Here is a 13,410-nt window from a genome sequence, read left to right as displayed (position 1 = left end):
AAATTAATGCCTCAAAAGCAAAAATCACCAATTTTCTGCTTTGCACTTTGAGGCTTTATAAATCCCAAACAAAAACAACATCATGTTCTCTCATATTAAGACGGAAAAAAAAATATTTTTCTCTGTAAGCATATTTCAAGCATTTAAAACAACAGCACCTTATTAATTCGAATGTTGTAAATTTGGAAATCAATAAATATCAAAAATAGTGTCTAAAATCATTTAAAAAATGCAAATTTATACGTAAAGAAATTATTAACATCTAGCTTAAGTACAATCACGATTTTGCGGTAAGGAATTATTTTATCTCAGCTAAAGATTTGGTGAAGGATAAGACATATAAATGGATAACTTATAGGAATTCAATTTTCCCACAAAACTCCTTCACTTAGTTTTTCGCTATAACTTATTGTACATGGATTTATAACCACCGACAAGGTTCTCCAAGCTGCGGTTAAAAAGGTAATAATTTACTTAAGTATGACATTAAAAGAGAAGAAGCAGTTTCATATAATTTTCCCAAAGTATTCTAACTTCAACCTCCTCAGCCTAAAGATTTAAATAATTATTAGAAATTCTCTATTTTCTATAATCCCTAGTGCGTGTGAAATTTGAGAAAAAGCATGTAATTAAAAAATTATGAAGTAATAAGAATATAACAATGACATAACTTATAATAATAAACACCCAAAATAAACGAAAATATTTAATGTCTCTGGTGAGATAAACATCGCTGCAAAGTTTAGTCATAAACATACTTTATTCCAAATTTTTAAAATCAATTTTACTGGATTCTTTTATTATCATCAGTTTCACAATCTTAAAAATTATTTGCCAATTTTGAGTTATATAATGCAAAGCATTGCAGTGCATTATAATATTAGAGATATTCATCAGTGAATGAATATTTTCTCGGATTTGAAGGTTAATCTGTTATAATCCAACTTCCACCGCAAAAGAAAGAAATAAAGTCAAGATTATGATCCAGAAAAATGATAAGCAAATGAAATGCTTCGTTCACCTTCATTGCAGAACTTCTGGTATAAATATGAAAATTTAGAACCCAAAGAATCATTCGGAAACAACTGAACAACTTGTGAAAGTAAGTAAAAGACTTTTCTTCTATTTTCTTTTAATCTAAGCTTAGTTTCAAATTATTCCAAAGAAAGGTTTTTTCGCCTTCATGCAAAGATTGCTTATTCTGAAAATTCAAATTCTACCTGAAAATTTAATTTCATATATATCTGAGAAATTTGAAAATGAATTTAGTTAAATATTTTAAAAGTTTTAAAATACTTTACCTGTTAAAAGTTTTATACTCTTTACCTGAATCTTATTACAAAATATCATATAAAATATGAGAAATACCAAAATCATATAATCAAAAGTTAATGTTTATTTAATGTGCGAATGTAAGAAATTTTATCTATTTAATCTTTTATGAAAATAAAATAATTTCTATGCTGAAATTTTTATTTAAACATTGTTAACTGAATGTAAGAATTGCATGAATAAGAATACAAGCAAGAACTTCGAAATGTAATATTAAAATATCTGTTCTTAAATAACTCTATTCATTAAATATCTATATTAATTTGTTCTTAAATTTCAAAATTTGACTAAAGATTTTATAGGATTAATCCGAATTTGAATTTAAAATACGAAAATGAAACTAAAAATGACGTAATGATGACCAGCTTTCTTATCTATTGTGACTGAATGATCTTTGTCAACTGATAAGTTGTGATGATACTAATATGGGTGATGATAGTATTCATTGTATAGTGTGATGGTAACAACACGCGTTAGTAACAAACTGGTTATAAATAGGCGAGTACCACTCTTCTTGAAGAGAGTAAATAGAAAAAGGAAACTTACCAATATCATCGTATCCTCCTTTAACCCTATGAGCCCTGACCTCCCGATATCAACCCGTTCGAAAGGGGCCTGGCACGGGGGGCAATTAAATGAATTCAAATGAATTTAAAGCCGTGTTCCAATGACCCATGATCACGCTAGTGTTCAGACTGGGCACGCTGTCCCCCGTTTCCCCTCTCTTGCGGTTTTCCTAGGTTCTTTGATGCTTGTTCAGTTTACCGAAAAATTGTGGATAAACTGGACAATGACAGGTCTTTAGAACACAGCATAAATGAGCGCTTGTCGAGAAATACCTTTCACCCTTTAAACTCATTTAACAGTCCAAAAGCGCCTGAGTCAGGTCCCTGTCGAACGGGGCGATATCGGGCGGTTAGGGCTCATAGGGTTAAAAGGGAAGTTACTACTTATTTAGCAACTTCCAATCTTTATATTTGCGGACCTTACAAGAGTTTACGTTTTAAAAAGTAAATTTATTTCTTAAACAGGAATGAAAATTTATTATTTGTATAACAAATATGTTTATTCAAAGTTTATTCAAAATAAAGAAAATATTAAAAAAAATATTTTATTGCATTTCTTCTCATGCTTTAGCGAATGAAACATTCGGTAACAATTTTGTGAAGAAGTGAACAATTTCTATTTCAAATTTGAAATTCTAAATACTTTTTTTTGTTAATTCTATATATTTCTCAATTGCTAAATTCCTTGATTAATTAAAATCTTATCAATTACTTAATTATTACTTAGTTATTAATCATATTTATATTACATATTTATTCAATTTTTCAGATGTTTTTTCTAGTAGTACTTTCTTGTGTGGCTTTATCTCAAGCTTCCCAGATTCTTCAACCTGTAAGTACAAAAAAATGGATTTTTTAAGAGTTTATTGTACATAAGTATTGCATAAAGATTAAAATGCATAATATAACCTCAGCCCTATAAAATAGTCGATCTTCATCTACTCCTAAGTTTAGAATATTTGTATTAAATTAAAAAAGGAAAGAAAAAGACTTTGAAATTTTTGCTTGAATTTCGTAAGTACAATAACTTTCTTGAAAACGATGAAAAAATTTAATTTATATGTAAAGGGTCATTTTATTGCAGAACTGAAGTTACATCAGGATTCAGCTATTAAAATATATAAGAACTAATTCTAAAGTTCATAACAGTCTTATTAAAAAAAAAAATAACAGTATCTTAAATGCTAGTTGCTAAACTGTAAACATCAACAGCACTTTGTAATATTGTACGGAATATTAAAAAATAATAATTTCGATGTGAACTGAACAGTTGGAATTAGAAATATCATAATATTTTTGACAAGTGATATTTAGACTGTCAGCGCGATAGTTGGAGATTTAGAATTAAAATCTGAGATAGATTTAATGAATAATGGATTGAATTGAAAAATCAAGCTTTTTCTGAAGAAATAAATTTTAATTGAATCATAAGATGAAGGAATCGTAAATAAAGACATTTTCATAGACGAATGTTACAATCCAGCGGCCATTCTATTTCAACATACTAAAATTTTTGGATATATTCTGGTATTTGTATTTATATGTAGAATGAAAATTATTTAAACATCTTTGGCCAAATCAGCCGCATGAAAATAAACGGTTCAATTGAAAGCCGCATATTGATTACCGTGCATTTTAGACGGTGAGAAATCAATTTTTATGTAAAGAAACGGAAATGAAATCATAAAAGAAAGAAAGAAAAACTCTTGCAAATATCGTCACTTATTTTTCTTGCAATTACTACTTAAATGGAAGTTTTGGGCAGACATTTGTTTCCCAAAATTCATCTTCTTTATTTCAATCCTTAAGGAGGATTTAGTAGGATAAATCTTGTGTTGTAGTTATTTGTTATAGATCTGCTAATTGATGACCGGTTCCAAAACATCCATTCAATTTAAAAATAATTTTGTGTTTAAATTATTGACAAGAACTTAAATAAAATTCGAAGACTTTTTAATTGATTGTCAACGATCGTAATCAATGTTAAATATATGATATTGAAGCCATGTTCTTCTTTATCATGTACTAAAAAATCATCACTTTAATAATATTAAAAAAACAAGGAAATATAGCAAGAAATTTCACAAATAATAAACATAAATTCCTTCAATGATAATATTACCAAATATTAATGCTTAATTTCTATTTAATTAAAGATTTTAATTAAAGTGAATTTGTAAAGTACTATATTTTTGATTTAAATTAAAAATAATTATACCAGATACGAGGCTGAAATATAAACATGGCCCTTTTTCTGGTTGTTGTGACTTATGGCACTTTACAAGCCCGCTGACAGATCTGCCAGGGATTTAAGCCTAGTGAGCGTCTCATGTTTTGCAAGTAGTTCCAACTAGGGCCAAGATATAACAACATCATGCGTCACATTCGCTTGCACAACCCCTTTTTATAGGGAGGTACATTCACGTACCTCACAAATAGAAGAAGAAGAAGAATGCCCGAATCGGGACGCCCAGATCACGGGGAAGACGCGCTACCCCCGTGCATGGATGGCGGCGGGTCCATTATATCTTCCACAAAGCTTGATATTTTTTTAGCGTTTTGATGGAGAATTAACAAAACTTTCCTTATAGTTATTTCATATGTAACAATTCTTACCATATTAAATACCAAATTTGCAAAAAAAAAAAAAAAAAATGTTTACAAGTCGAAAATTATTAGTTTTATTCGATTGAATTGTGTTGAAAATACACAAAAAAAATTATTAGTAGTATATCGAATACTTCTGGCTTCATAAATTAAATTGTTCTTTTACTCCTGGGGTACTCCCAATTTCCAAACCTAGTTTTTTTTACAGATCCTCCATCATGCCCAGCCTTACAACTTCGGCTATGCAATCAGGGATCACACCAGTGACCAATATAGACAAGAAAAAGGAAATGGACTCGGAGGTGTCGTAGGAAGCTATGGCTTTAAAGATGCCAGAGGAATCTTTCGTAACGTCAACTACGTCGCTGACCATGCTGGATTCAGAGCAGTAGTCAATGGCAACGAACCAGGCACCGCCAATCAGAACCCTGCTTCTGTTATCGTTAATCCTCATCAGCCCGTTGTGGTTAAAGCAGTCGAACCCATCCGCCCTGTCCCCGTGGTCGCTGTCCCAGCTGCTGATAGAGATTACAGATTCGGATATGGGTTCCCAGATGCTTTGGGATACAATGGAGGCGTCAAATTTTCCGTGCCTTTAATCGGAGGAGCTGTCAGAGGATACGACAGCCGATTCGCTAACGTGATCGTCTAAATAATGTCTCCTTAAATTTTGCTTATTTTTTTTTTCTGAAAAAATTATATATTTTTTTATAAGAAATTATTTAATATTGTTATCAGCTACTTTTGATAATGACTGTTTTAGTATTCTATAAAAAGGAAAAGAAATGGGAAATTGTAAATTTATATAACAAACTCTTGAAAATTTTATTTATTTTATCACAACCTATAAATATTGTTATTGTTTTTCCAAGCATTTAAAAAACATTAGGTTTTCTTTAGAGAAATAAATTTACTTTGATTAAATTTCTTGTGTCCTTTTTTTCATGCGTTTTTATATTTTCAAACTACTTTTCAGAAATCTATATCAATTCGCGATACATATTAAACATATTATTAATTGAAAAGTATTTAAAATTTAGATGAAAATTTCCTCAATGGATATAAAATCATTATAAAATTATTACATTTATAAAATCATTATTACATTACTTAATCCTCATATTAAATTTTCTGAGGAAACATATTCTTATTATGAATATTCAAAATATTAGTTGAAATAACCAGATGAACTTTTTAACTTTCAACAAATTATCTAATAATCTATATATTATTTTGAAGTTGATTTTGGTCAGCATTTTCTTTAATATATTTTAATAAAAGCATTATACTATATCATAAATGCTAATTTTTCTATCATGCCGGAAAATTAGTCAAATTATTTAACTTTTAAATTTTATTAAATTTATTAGAATATTTTTATTTCATCCGAATTGTTAATCACGGATAAAATTTTCCTGGTTTAAAATGTTTTTTCAATAGTGTTTTTGCTTTCTAACTTACTTCGTTTCCTTTCTAGAATTTTTTCCGAATTTACTAAAATTCTTGAAAACACATTTCATTGACTGCCTTGATATGAAAATCGAATTTATTAAGCCAAAGGCAAGTAAAAATTCGTCTTTTGTTGAAATTGTTACTGAATTTTTTTAAATATCCTAAAGTAATAATAATTTTGGAAAATATAAAAATAATTATTCAATTTAAAAATAAATATCATTATTAGGGGGTCTCAAATTTATCCGTACATAATCAACTTGAAAATGGTTGATACTATTTATTTAAAAGATTTATTGAATAAAATCTTTGTAAATAAACTGGAAATGCAAATAGTTTCCTAAACAAATATTGACAGTAATTTAGAAAGTGATCTTTAAAGTCCTTTGAAGCCTTTTAGTTTCAAAATTTCATCTCATATAAGCAGTTACCTATACTAATGTTGAATTTATTGAGGAAGGTTACAGCATTCCTAACGGTGAAATAGGGAAGTTGCAAAAAATAACTCAGAAAATAAAGAAAACCGACTAAAATGCTCCAAATAAAAGAAAAGAAAAATATGAACTATACTATATATTTTTGATGAAACAGTGATGATATGTAATTAAAAAATTACATCTCTAATGCTTGAATTTTGTTTTCATATATCATTTTATTTCATTTCTAAAACAAAATTTCCAGACTGATAATGAAATAACGTTGTTATCAAAATATAACACCATGAATAATTTTTCGCTTGAGTGTAGGTTTAACCACAATTGTGGTAAAGATTCTGCAATTTATGTTTATTTTTAATAGGAATTATTTTATAATTTTTTTACTTGATATTGATAATGAGATAGGTATTAGAATTGGATGGCCATAGGTCAGATAGGCAAAACGTTTCAATTATGTTAAGGATATTTTTATATGATTTTATTTGTTTATATCTGAACTTAAGCAAAACTTGACCACGATAATTTTTGCCCTTTACTGCATGTTCTGAGAGTATAATAAACGAAAAAGGTATTTTTAGTATGCTATATTATTGTTAAATTTAAATAACTTGACCAAATTGATATATATGATTTATATTAAGATATATTTTAGAATATAAAATCCTGAATGCATTAAATTATTTGTTTTTAAAAATATTTTTTAGTAATCTGACCGAATAATTTATATTGCTATTAGTATTCAGAATATACAGTTGACCAATGTTGTAATCTAACTATTACTATTCTTATCACAAGATTATGCTAATTTTAGTTATTATTTCATAAATTGATTTATTTATTTCATTTTGTAAACTGGCACCAAAGGTTTTGAAACACAAACATATAAACTTATTTGGATTTAATGCTTAAATGCTTTTTCTATGAGCTTACAATTTTTTTAAATGTTTTATCATTGTAGAACACCAATTTTCGATCTTTTTAAATTTTTCGCTTTATAATTTTTTAGTTTATGTTGATTTAGAACTGAGAATTTCTTAAATTTGAAAGAATATCTTAAAAAAAGAATGAAACGGGTTTACGATTAAAATAAATACGAAATCGGACATCTTGAAAATAATGACGATTTATCTAATTGTCGTATCTCATAATTGTCTTAACAAATACAGAGCTGACAGAAACCTTTGCTGATTTTTGATATCTCAAGAAGAAATCTTATAACAATAAAAATGGGAAAGAAAGATTCGGAATTTTAGTTCAAAACATTGTAGCATAATATTGTTTAAGGTTGAATGTACTTATATATTTATTCTTAATTAAAGCAATTATATCGTGCACTCAAAACTATAAACACAATACATTCATTGAAACACATTTATTAAAAGTAAAGTTCTGTGATGATATTGTGGTGAAAGCTTATAAGCCAGTTAACAGCTACGCTACCCGAGCAATTGCTTTTGTATCGTGGTCATGTTACTGGACTGTTAACCACAAGGTCCCAGGTTCTATCCTCGCTCATCACAATCTTCCATATTGGTGACCTTAGACAATGAACCTTCAACCTTCGTACAGCTGTTGTGGCGCCATCTACCTACAGCAAACCAAAGTCGTCAGATTCATTTGGCCTCAGCAAACTAAAGTCGTCAGACTCACTTGACGCTGCAACCCAAAGTCGTCAGATTCACTTGACACAGCAACAGCATCAGCAACCACTCATCCATAACGCTTGGCGTTACTCAAATGGGTACAGGCGCATTAGAATCAACAACTAAATACAACACCAATCAACACCCATACCCTCCGACTCACTGGAGGGAGAGTCTGTGGTGAAAGCTTATAAGCCAGTTAACAGCTACGCTACCCGAGCAATTGATTTTGTATCGTAGTCATGTTACTGGACTGCGAGCTATAAGGTTCCAGGTTCTATCCTCGCACATCACAAATTCGCCACAATATATTCTTAAACATTTATTAAAATTAAAGAATAGAAAATTCGTTTGGTGGTGCAATAATATATATTGCTGAAAAATTTAAAAGCAGTTTTTGTGCAGTGATTAACTTGATTGAAACGATTGCGAAAAAATATAAATAATTTGGTTAATTTAATTTGAAATTTTGATAAAAAAATTGAAACAGACTTTAATAGTTTAAGCCTTTCAATCATGAAGTCAGTAATTGCCAAATATGAAACGCCTAATTGTGGACATTGTAGCAATACAACGCATGAACATAATCCTTCTAAAAAATTATATGAGTGACCATGCTCACTAGAGATCATGCTAAGCAATCACACTAACGACAATGATACAAGTAACCTTGCAAAAAGCTAAGTATGGTTCAGCCCCAATCAGGATTATGATCTGAGACTCTTGCAAAACACAGATTATTATTACTATTTCCCTCACTAAGTTCTACACTATCAGGAAATTGCTAAATATCTTATAGTCATGCAAAGGTCTTTTTTCTTGGCAGCAGGTTATCTTTCAAAAAATACATGTGGTTATATCACAAAGGAAGCAGTCACAAAATAATGACTATTGCATAGACTAATTGCCATAATGCTACTTATTAATTTTTGTGAATGTTTTTTCCCTTGTTTCAGTAGGAAGAGAATGTAACATTGTTTTCTGACATCACAGGCCACGTCTTACAATGGTAATTAATAAAAGTAGCTCTAAAATATTAACAAAGTAATCACCGCATTACTCTGCGTGAATGTGAATAGATATTGTGTATTTGTTAGTTCATGAAACAGCAGGAAATGTAATACCTTTTGAATGTAATTTTGCATTGAATATTGAAAATTCTAATATCAACATAACATTGTTTTCTGACATCACAGGGAACATGTTAATACGATAGTTAATAATAGTAATCGCCATATGAAGCACGAAGGTCTCATAGGTAATGTTTCCGTTTAGGTCATATGAATGAAGCCGGCTTCAAGCGAAATCTTTTCCTTTTTTACCTGTAGCTTAACGAAGATTTGTAGTGGTGAAACGACTATTACCAAATAAAATATATTGACTGGCCTTACGTTCAAGATATGATTTGTCCTTCTCTTTTAAATGACAACTTATCACCATCTGCTGAGATATTCCATGACGGATCACTAATTCATTCTGAAATTGATGTGCTCATGCTCAACTAAAATTTGTGGCAGGAACGATTTTCTACTATATTACTTTACTCTTTAATACGAAGCTAAAAGAATTCAGCTGCAACTAAACAATTTTAAACTGTCTACTTCGACCCGCCTGAAGGCACACTGAAAAATCTGAATGATCGGACCGTCGTTACAGTTGCGGAATTGTGTTTGAGTGCTAAGAGCCATCCTAAGGCACTGGCAGGAACTGTGATTGAGTCCTAAGGGTCATCACCAGACACGGTACAAACCTTACATTGGGAAGCATGTCCCGTCATCGATGGGAGAAGCCAGAACCCCACCTTTTTCTGCACCCACCACCATGCCAGGAGCTTCACATCCTGAATTACGAGGTGCCTCGACCGGGGAGAGTTGGGACTATACAATAAAAACAGACACATTCTTTATTTGAATCCTGCTTGCTTCCGCTGACTCGATTAACTATTTTTCTCTAAAGCGCCATGTGTGAAACATTTGTTTCACTTTCTACACTTTTAACAAATTAATTTTTTAAAAACATTTGTCAAAAAATTATTTTGTTACTTGATTTTGCATGCATAAAATCCCAGTTGTTTCCTTTGAACCAGCAGGTCCAAAACATTTTGTTTTGGGGCGATTAATGTATTAAATTTAATGCAAACTTTTTGGGGTAGAATTACTAAATGAAAATGAAACAATAAAAACATTTAAATACTTGTTAAAAGCGAAAAAAAAAAAGTTGAATCAAGTTAAACATTTAAAAACAGTGTATTAGAATGAGACATTCAAGATTTTTTTATTACACGATTATTTAGAAATAATGAGGTACATAATCCTATATTTACTTTTTTTTAGAATATGAAATAATATTAATTATTTCATTATAATCGTATAAAAATGTAATGTTCAAAGTAGAAAAAAACTCATATATACTTGTGTTTTAATTATCATATAAAAGACTTAATCTACTTATATATTAGCATAAGCTACTTATGTATTAATTCGATATACATAAGTAGTTCGATATCAAACAACTTAATCATGAACATTATTTGTAAAACATTATTTACTGATTGAAAGGCAAAAATTAACTACTATTATTATGCAAACAATTCAGAACTTACATATAGCACGTTTGTATATTTGTTTTATAATATAGGATACTATTTTTATGCCTTTAATGTCATAGAAATTTTCTTTCGTCTTGTTGATAACTTTCAAAATATTTTATTCGCCGATTTATCATTCATGATTTTCATAATTCTTTTAGGTTATATATAATATTCGTATAAAATCTTTATATACTCTTACGGTGTTACTGTAATTAGCTTCAACATCGTTCCTTAAAATTTCCGTTCCCGTGTGCAAGGTCATCTCCATACTTGGGCCACTCACTGAACAGAAATTGAATAAATAAATAAAAAAAAATATTTCATTGACAATATGAGACCGTAATACATAAAAAGATTATTCGCTTCCAAATCCTAGAACTGAATATTTAACACATTAATATCAATGCGAATGAAAAAAAATACATTATAGCCATACAATATTTACCTTATAAATATTTATTATAAAAATATAATTGTATATTTATATATATATTTAATACATTAATATCAATGCGAATGAAAAAATGTATACATTATATCCTTATAATATTCACCTTATTAATATTTATTAGGAATGAAATTAAAAAAAAAATGGAGATAGATGAAAAAGTCGTACAGAATTCTGTTCAAAATTTTTTGTATTAATGCATTTCAACATGAACATCAATAGTTGTCCAAAAAATATCAAGCCTATTATTGATTTTCCAGTGACGTTTTTAAGCACTTTTGAAGTCATAGTAACTGTTTCCATGGTGATTTTACCTCTTAACTCTTCAATTCTGCGAATCTCTGCTGCATGAATTCGGTTTTCCAAGTATTTATTTAAAAAAGAAAAACGTGGAAGCCATAAAAGGGGTTCCGTCTCTTTTCATGTGAGAATATTTCATAAAAGAAAGCTCCCACGTGCATCTTTGATTATTTGTCTGGTTTCTGGCAACTGTTTTAATCACCTTTTAACAGATTAATCCTTTGGCGGAAGTGTATTATAATCACGTCTGTATCTTCTCTGAACCGTTTTCAAGATTTCGTTTCCTTTTCCATAACCAGAAAACGAACATCACGTTTTCACTACAGCTAACATTTTATCTGTAAAAAAAACACCCAAATTTTGTTATAGCAATTCATAAAAACGAAAACAAATGAAATTTCTAAAAATAAAGATTATATAAATCTGAATAATTTCTTCATAATTTGTAAAATTAAGTTTCAATTTACTTTTTTAACAGATGAATAATTTATAATCACACTGTCTATTATATTAATATAAGTTAATACATCAATATCAATAAATTTAAATGTTTTAGAATTTGATGGCAATTAATTTTTTGTAAAGTAAAAAAATAAGAATATTTATAAACAAATCACTTTCCAGAGGGAATTATTTGCAATATTTACATTAAACAACAAAGAATAAACTGTCGCCAAAAGGGAAATAAATGAATTCAACTATATTTGCAGTTGAATATTTCAAATAATTAAATAAATTATACAAAGCTCAACATTTTAAAATACTTTGTATTTTGCAGTTTATTTTTAATACAGATAACAACATATCATAATATTTAAAATATCTTTATAGTGTCTGTTCTGTAATACAAAATATAATTTGAGTAGATTTCCTATTCTTTTATCTGCAAATAATGCAGCTTAGTGATCGGTCCACTAATAGTTGAGTCAAGATTTGGCTGACTGACCTTAAAAAGGCCAGTAACTGATTCACAAATGCCAGCTCTTTTTTGATAGACTTAATATCAATTTCATTGTTAGCGCTGAAAGTAAGATCTTTTGTAGCTCATAAATTAGATGAATATGAATGTTCATAATGTTGTTTCTTAGTTCAATTTTGTTTTAAGTATAATATCAAGCTTGCTTTATTTATTTATCATTTTATGTAAGATTATTGTCTTTACTTATTCTTTCATTTTTTAATATTCCTTAGACATGTAGTCCATGTTCTTAATCATATTTAAAAAAAAATCAAAAGTAAGTATGAGAACTCTGTATCTCATTTCCCTGTAAGTTCAACACATAATCACCGTTTGTTTAAGTATTTCTGTCCCCTCCATCCAGTTATTACTTCATCAAAACACTGTATGCAGTCATGTAGGATTTGACACCTGATGGCATTCTCTCTGGAAATACCTGGATGGTTTGTCGTCGCTCTCTTTCTTTTAACATTTTTTTTTCCTTCCTTCCATCTTGTGCTCATCCAACTGGTTAGATAACTTAGTGTTATTGGCAAAGGGGGCACAGAATGGCGTTATGTTATATACTACGGCATCCTGCTTGATATTAATACGAATGAAATATAGAAAAATAATACTGTTTATAAAATGTAAAAATATCACTTTTTAAAAATGTACGTGACGTTCAGTTTAATTTACACAAAGTCAAGATCCAAGTATTCTTTCATAATTAAATAATTTATTTTTAGTGTTTACAGTTCTTTCAGAGATTAAAATAAATTATCAACAAAATGTGTGATTTTTTGCAATGAAAAATCATTCGTATACAATTTCCTTGTATCTGACATCTCTACTAATAATATTGATGAAAGCGTGTGTGTGTGCGTATTGATACTCTACAAGTCAGTCCGTTTGACATAGAACTGCCAAACCTGGCATATATTTATCATGCAAGGTGGAAATACGCTAATCGATGCGAGTTTTTGAATTTTTAATTGAAATTTCAATTAATTAAAAATTAAGCTAATGTTTGGCGATCTTCTTTGATAATTTTGGGTCATAAATTTTATGCCGTTTCAAAATTAAAAAAAATATTCT

At 29.1% G+C, this 13,410-nt stretch overlaps 2 protein-coding genes across 2 annotated transcripts in view; one reads left to right on the top strand and one right to left on the bottom strand.

Annotated features, from left to right (window-relative positions):
* The first annotated feature begins 1,088 nt into the window (after positions 1 to 1,088).
* LOC129983622 (adult-specific rigid cuticular protein 15.5-like) lies at positions 1,089 to 5,161 on the top strand. Its single transcript, XM_056093158.1, has 3 exons — positions 1,089 to 1,102; positions 2,668 to 2,730; positions 4,714 to 5,161. The coding sequence occupies exons 2-3, from the start codon at positions 2,668 to 2,670 to the stop codon at positions 5,155 to 5,157; spliced, it is 507 nt and encodes a 168-aa protein (XP_055949133.1). The 5' UTR covers positions 1,089 to 1,102; the 3' UTR covers positions 5,158 to 5,161.
* Positions 5,162 to 9,788: 4,627 nt separating this feature from the next.
* The window catches only part of LOC129984887 (pupal cuticle protein 36-like), a 28,310-nt gene continuing 24,688 nt past the window's right edge, over positions 9,789 to 13,410 (bottom strand). The window contains exons 6-7 of the mRNA XM_056094843.1: positions 10,827 to 10,909; positions 9,789 to 9,914 (exon numbers count right to left, since the gene is read on the bottom strand). Of these exons, the coding sequence (XP_055950818.1) occupies positions 9,789 to 9,914; positions 10,827 to 10,909 (209 nt within the window). The remainder of the gene's footprint in view (positions 9,915 to 10,826; positions 10,910 to 13,410) is intronic.

Source organism: Argiope bruennichi, chromosome 9 (genome assembly GCF_947563725.1).
Source record: "Argiope bruennichi chromosome 9, qqArgBrue1.1, whole genome shotgun sequence".
Classification (NCBI taxonomy): domain Eukaryota; kingdom Metazoa; phylum Arthropoda; class Arachnida; order Araneae; family Araneidae; genus Argiope; species Argiope bruennichi.
Note: the sequence above shows the minus strand (reverse complement) of the source record. Positions and strands in the feature narration are given on the sequence as shown.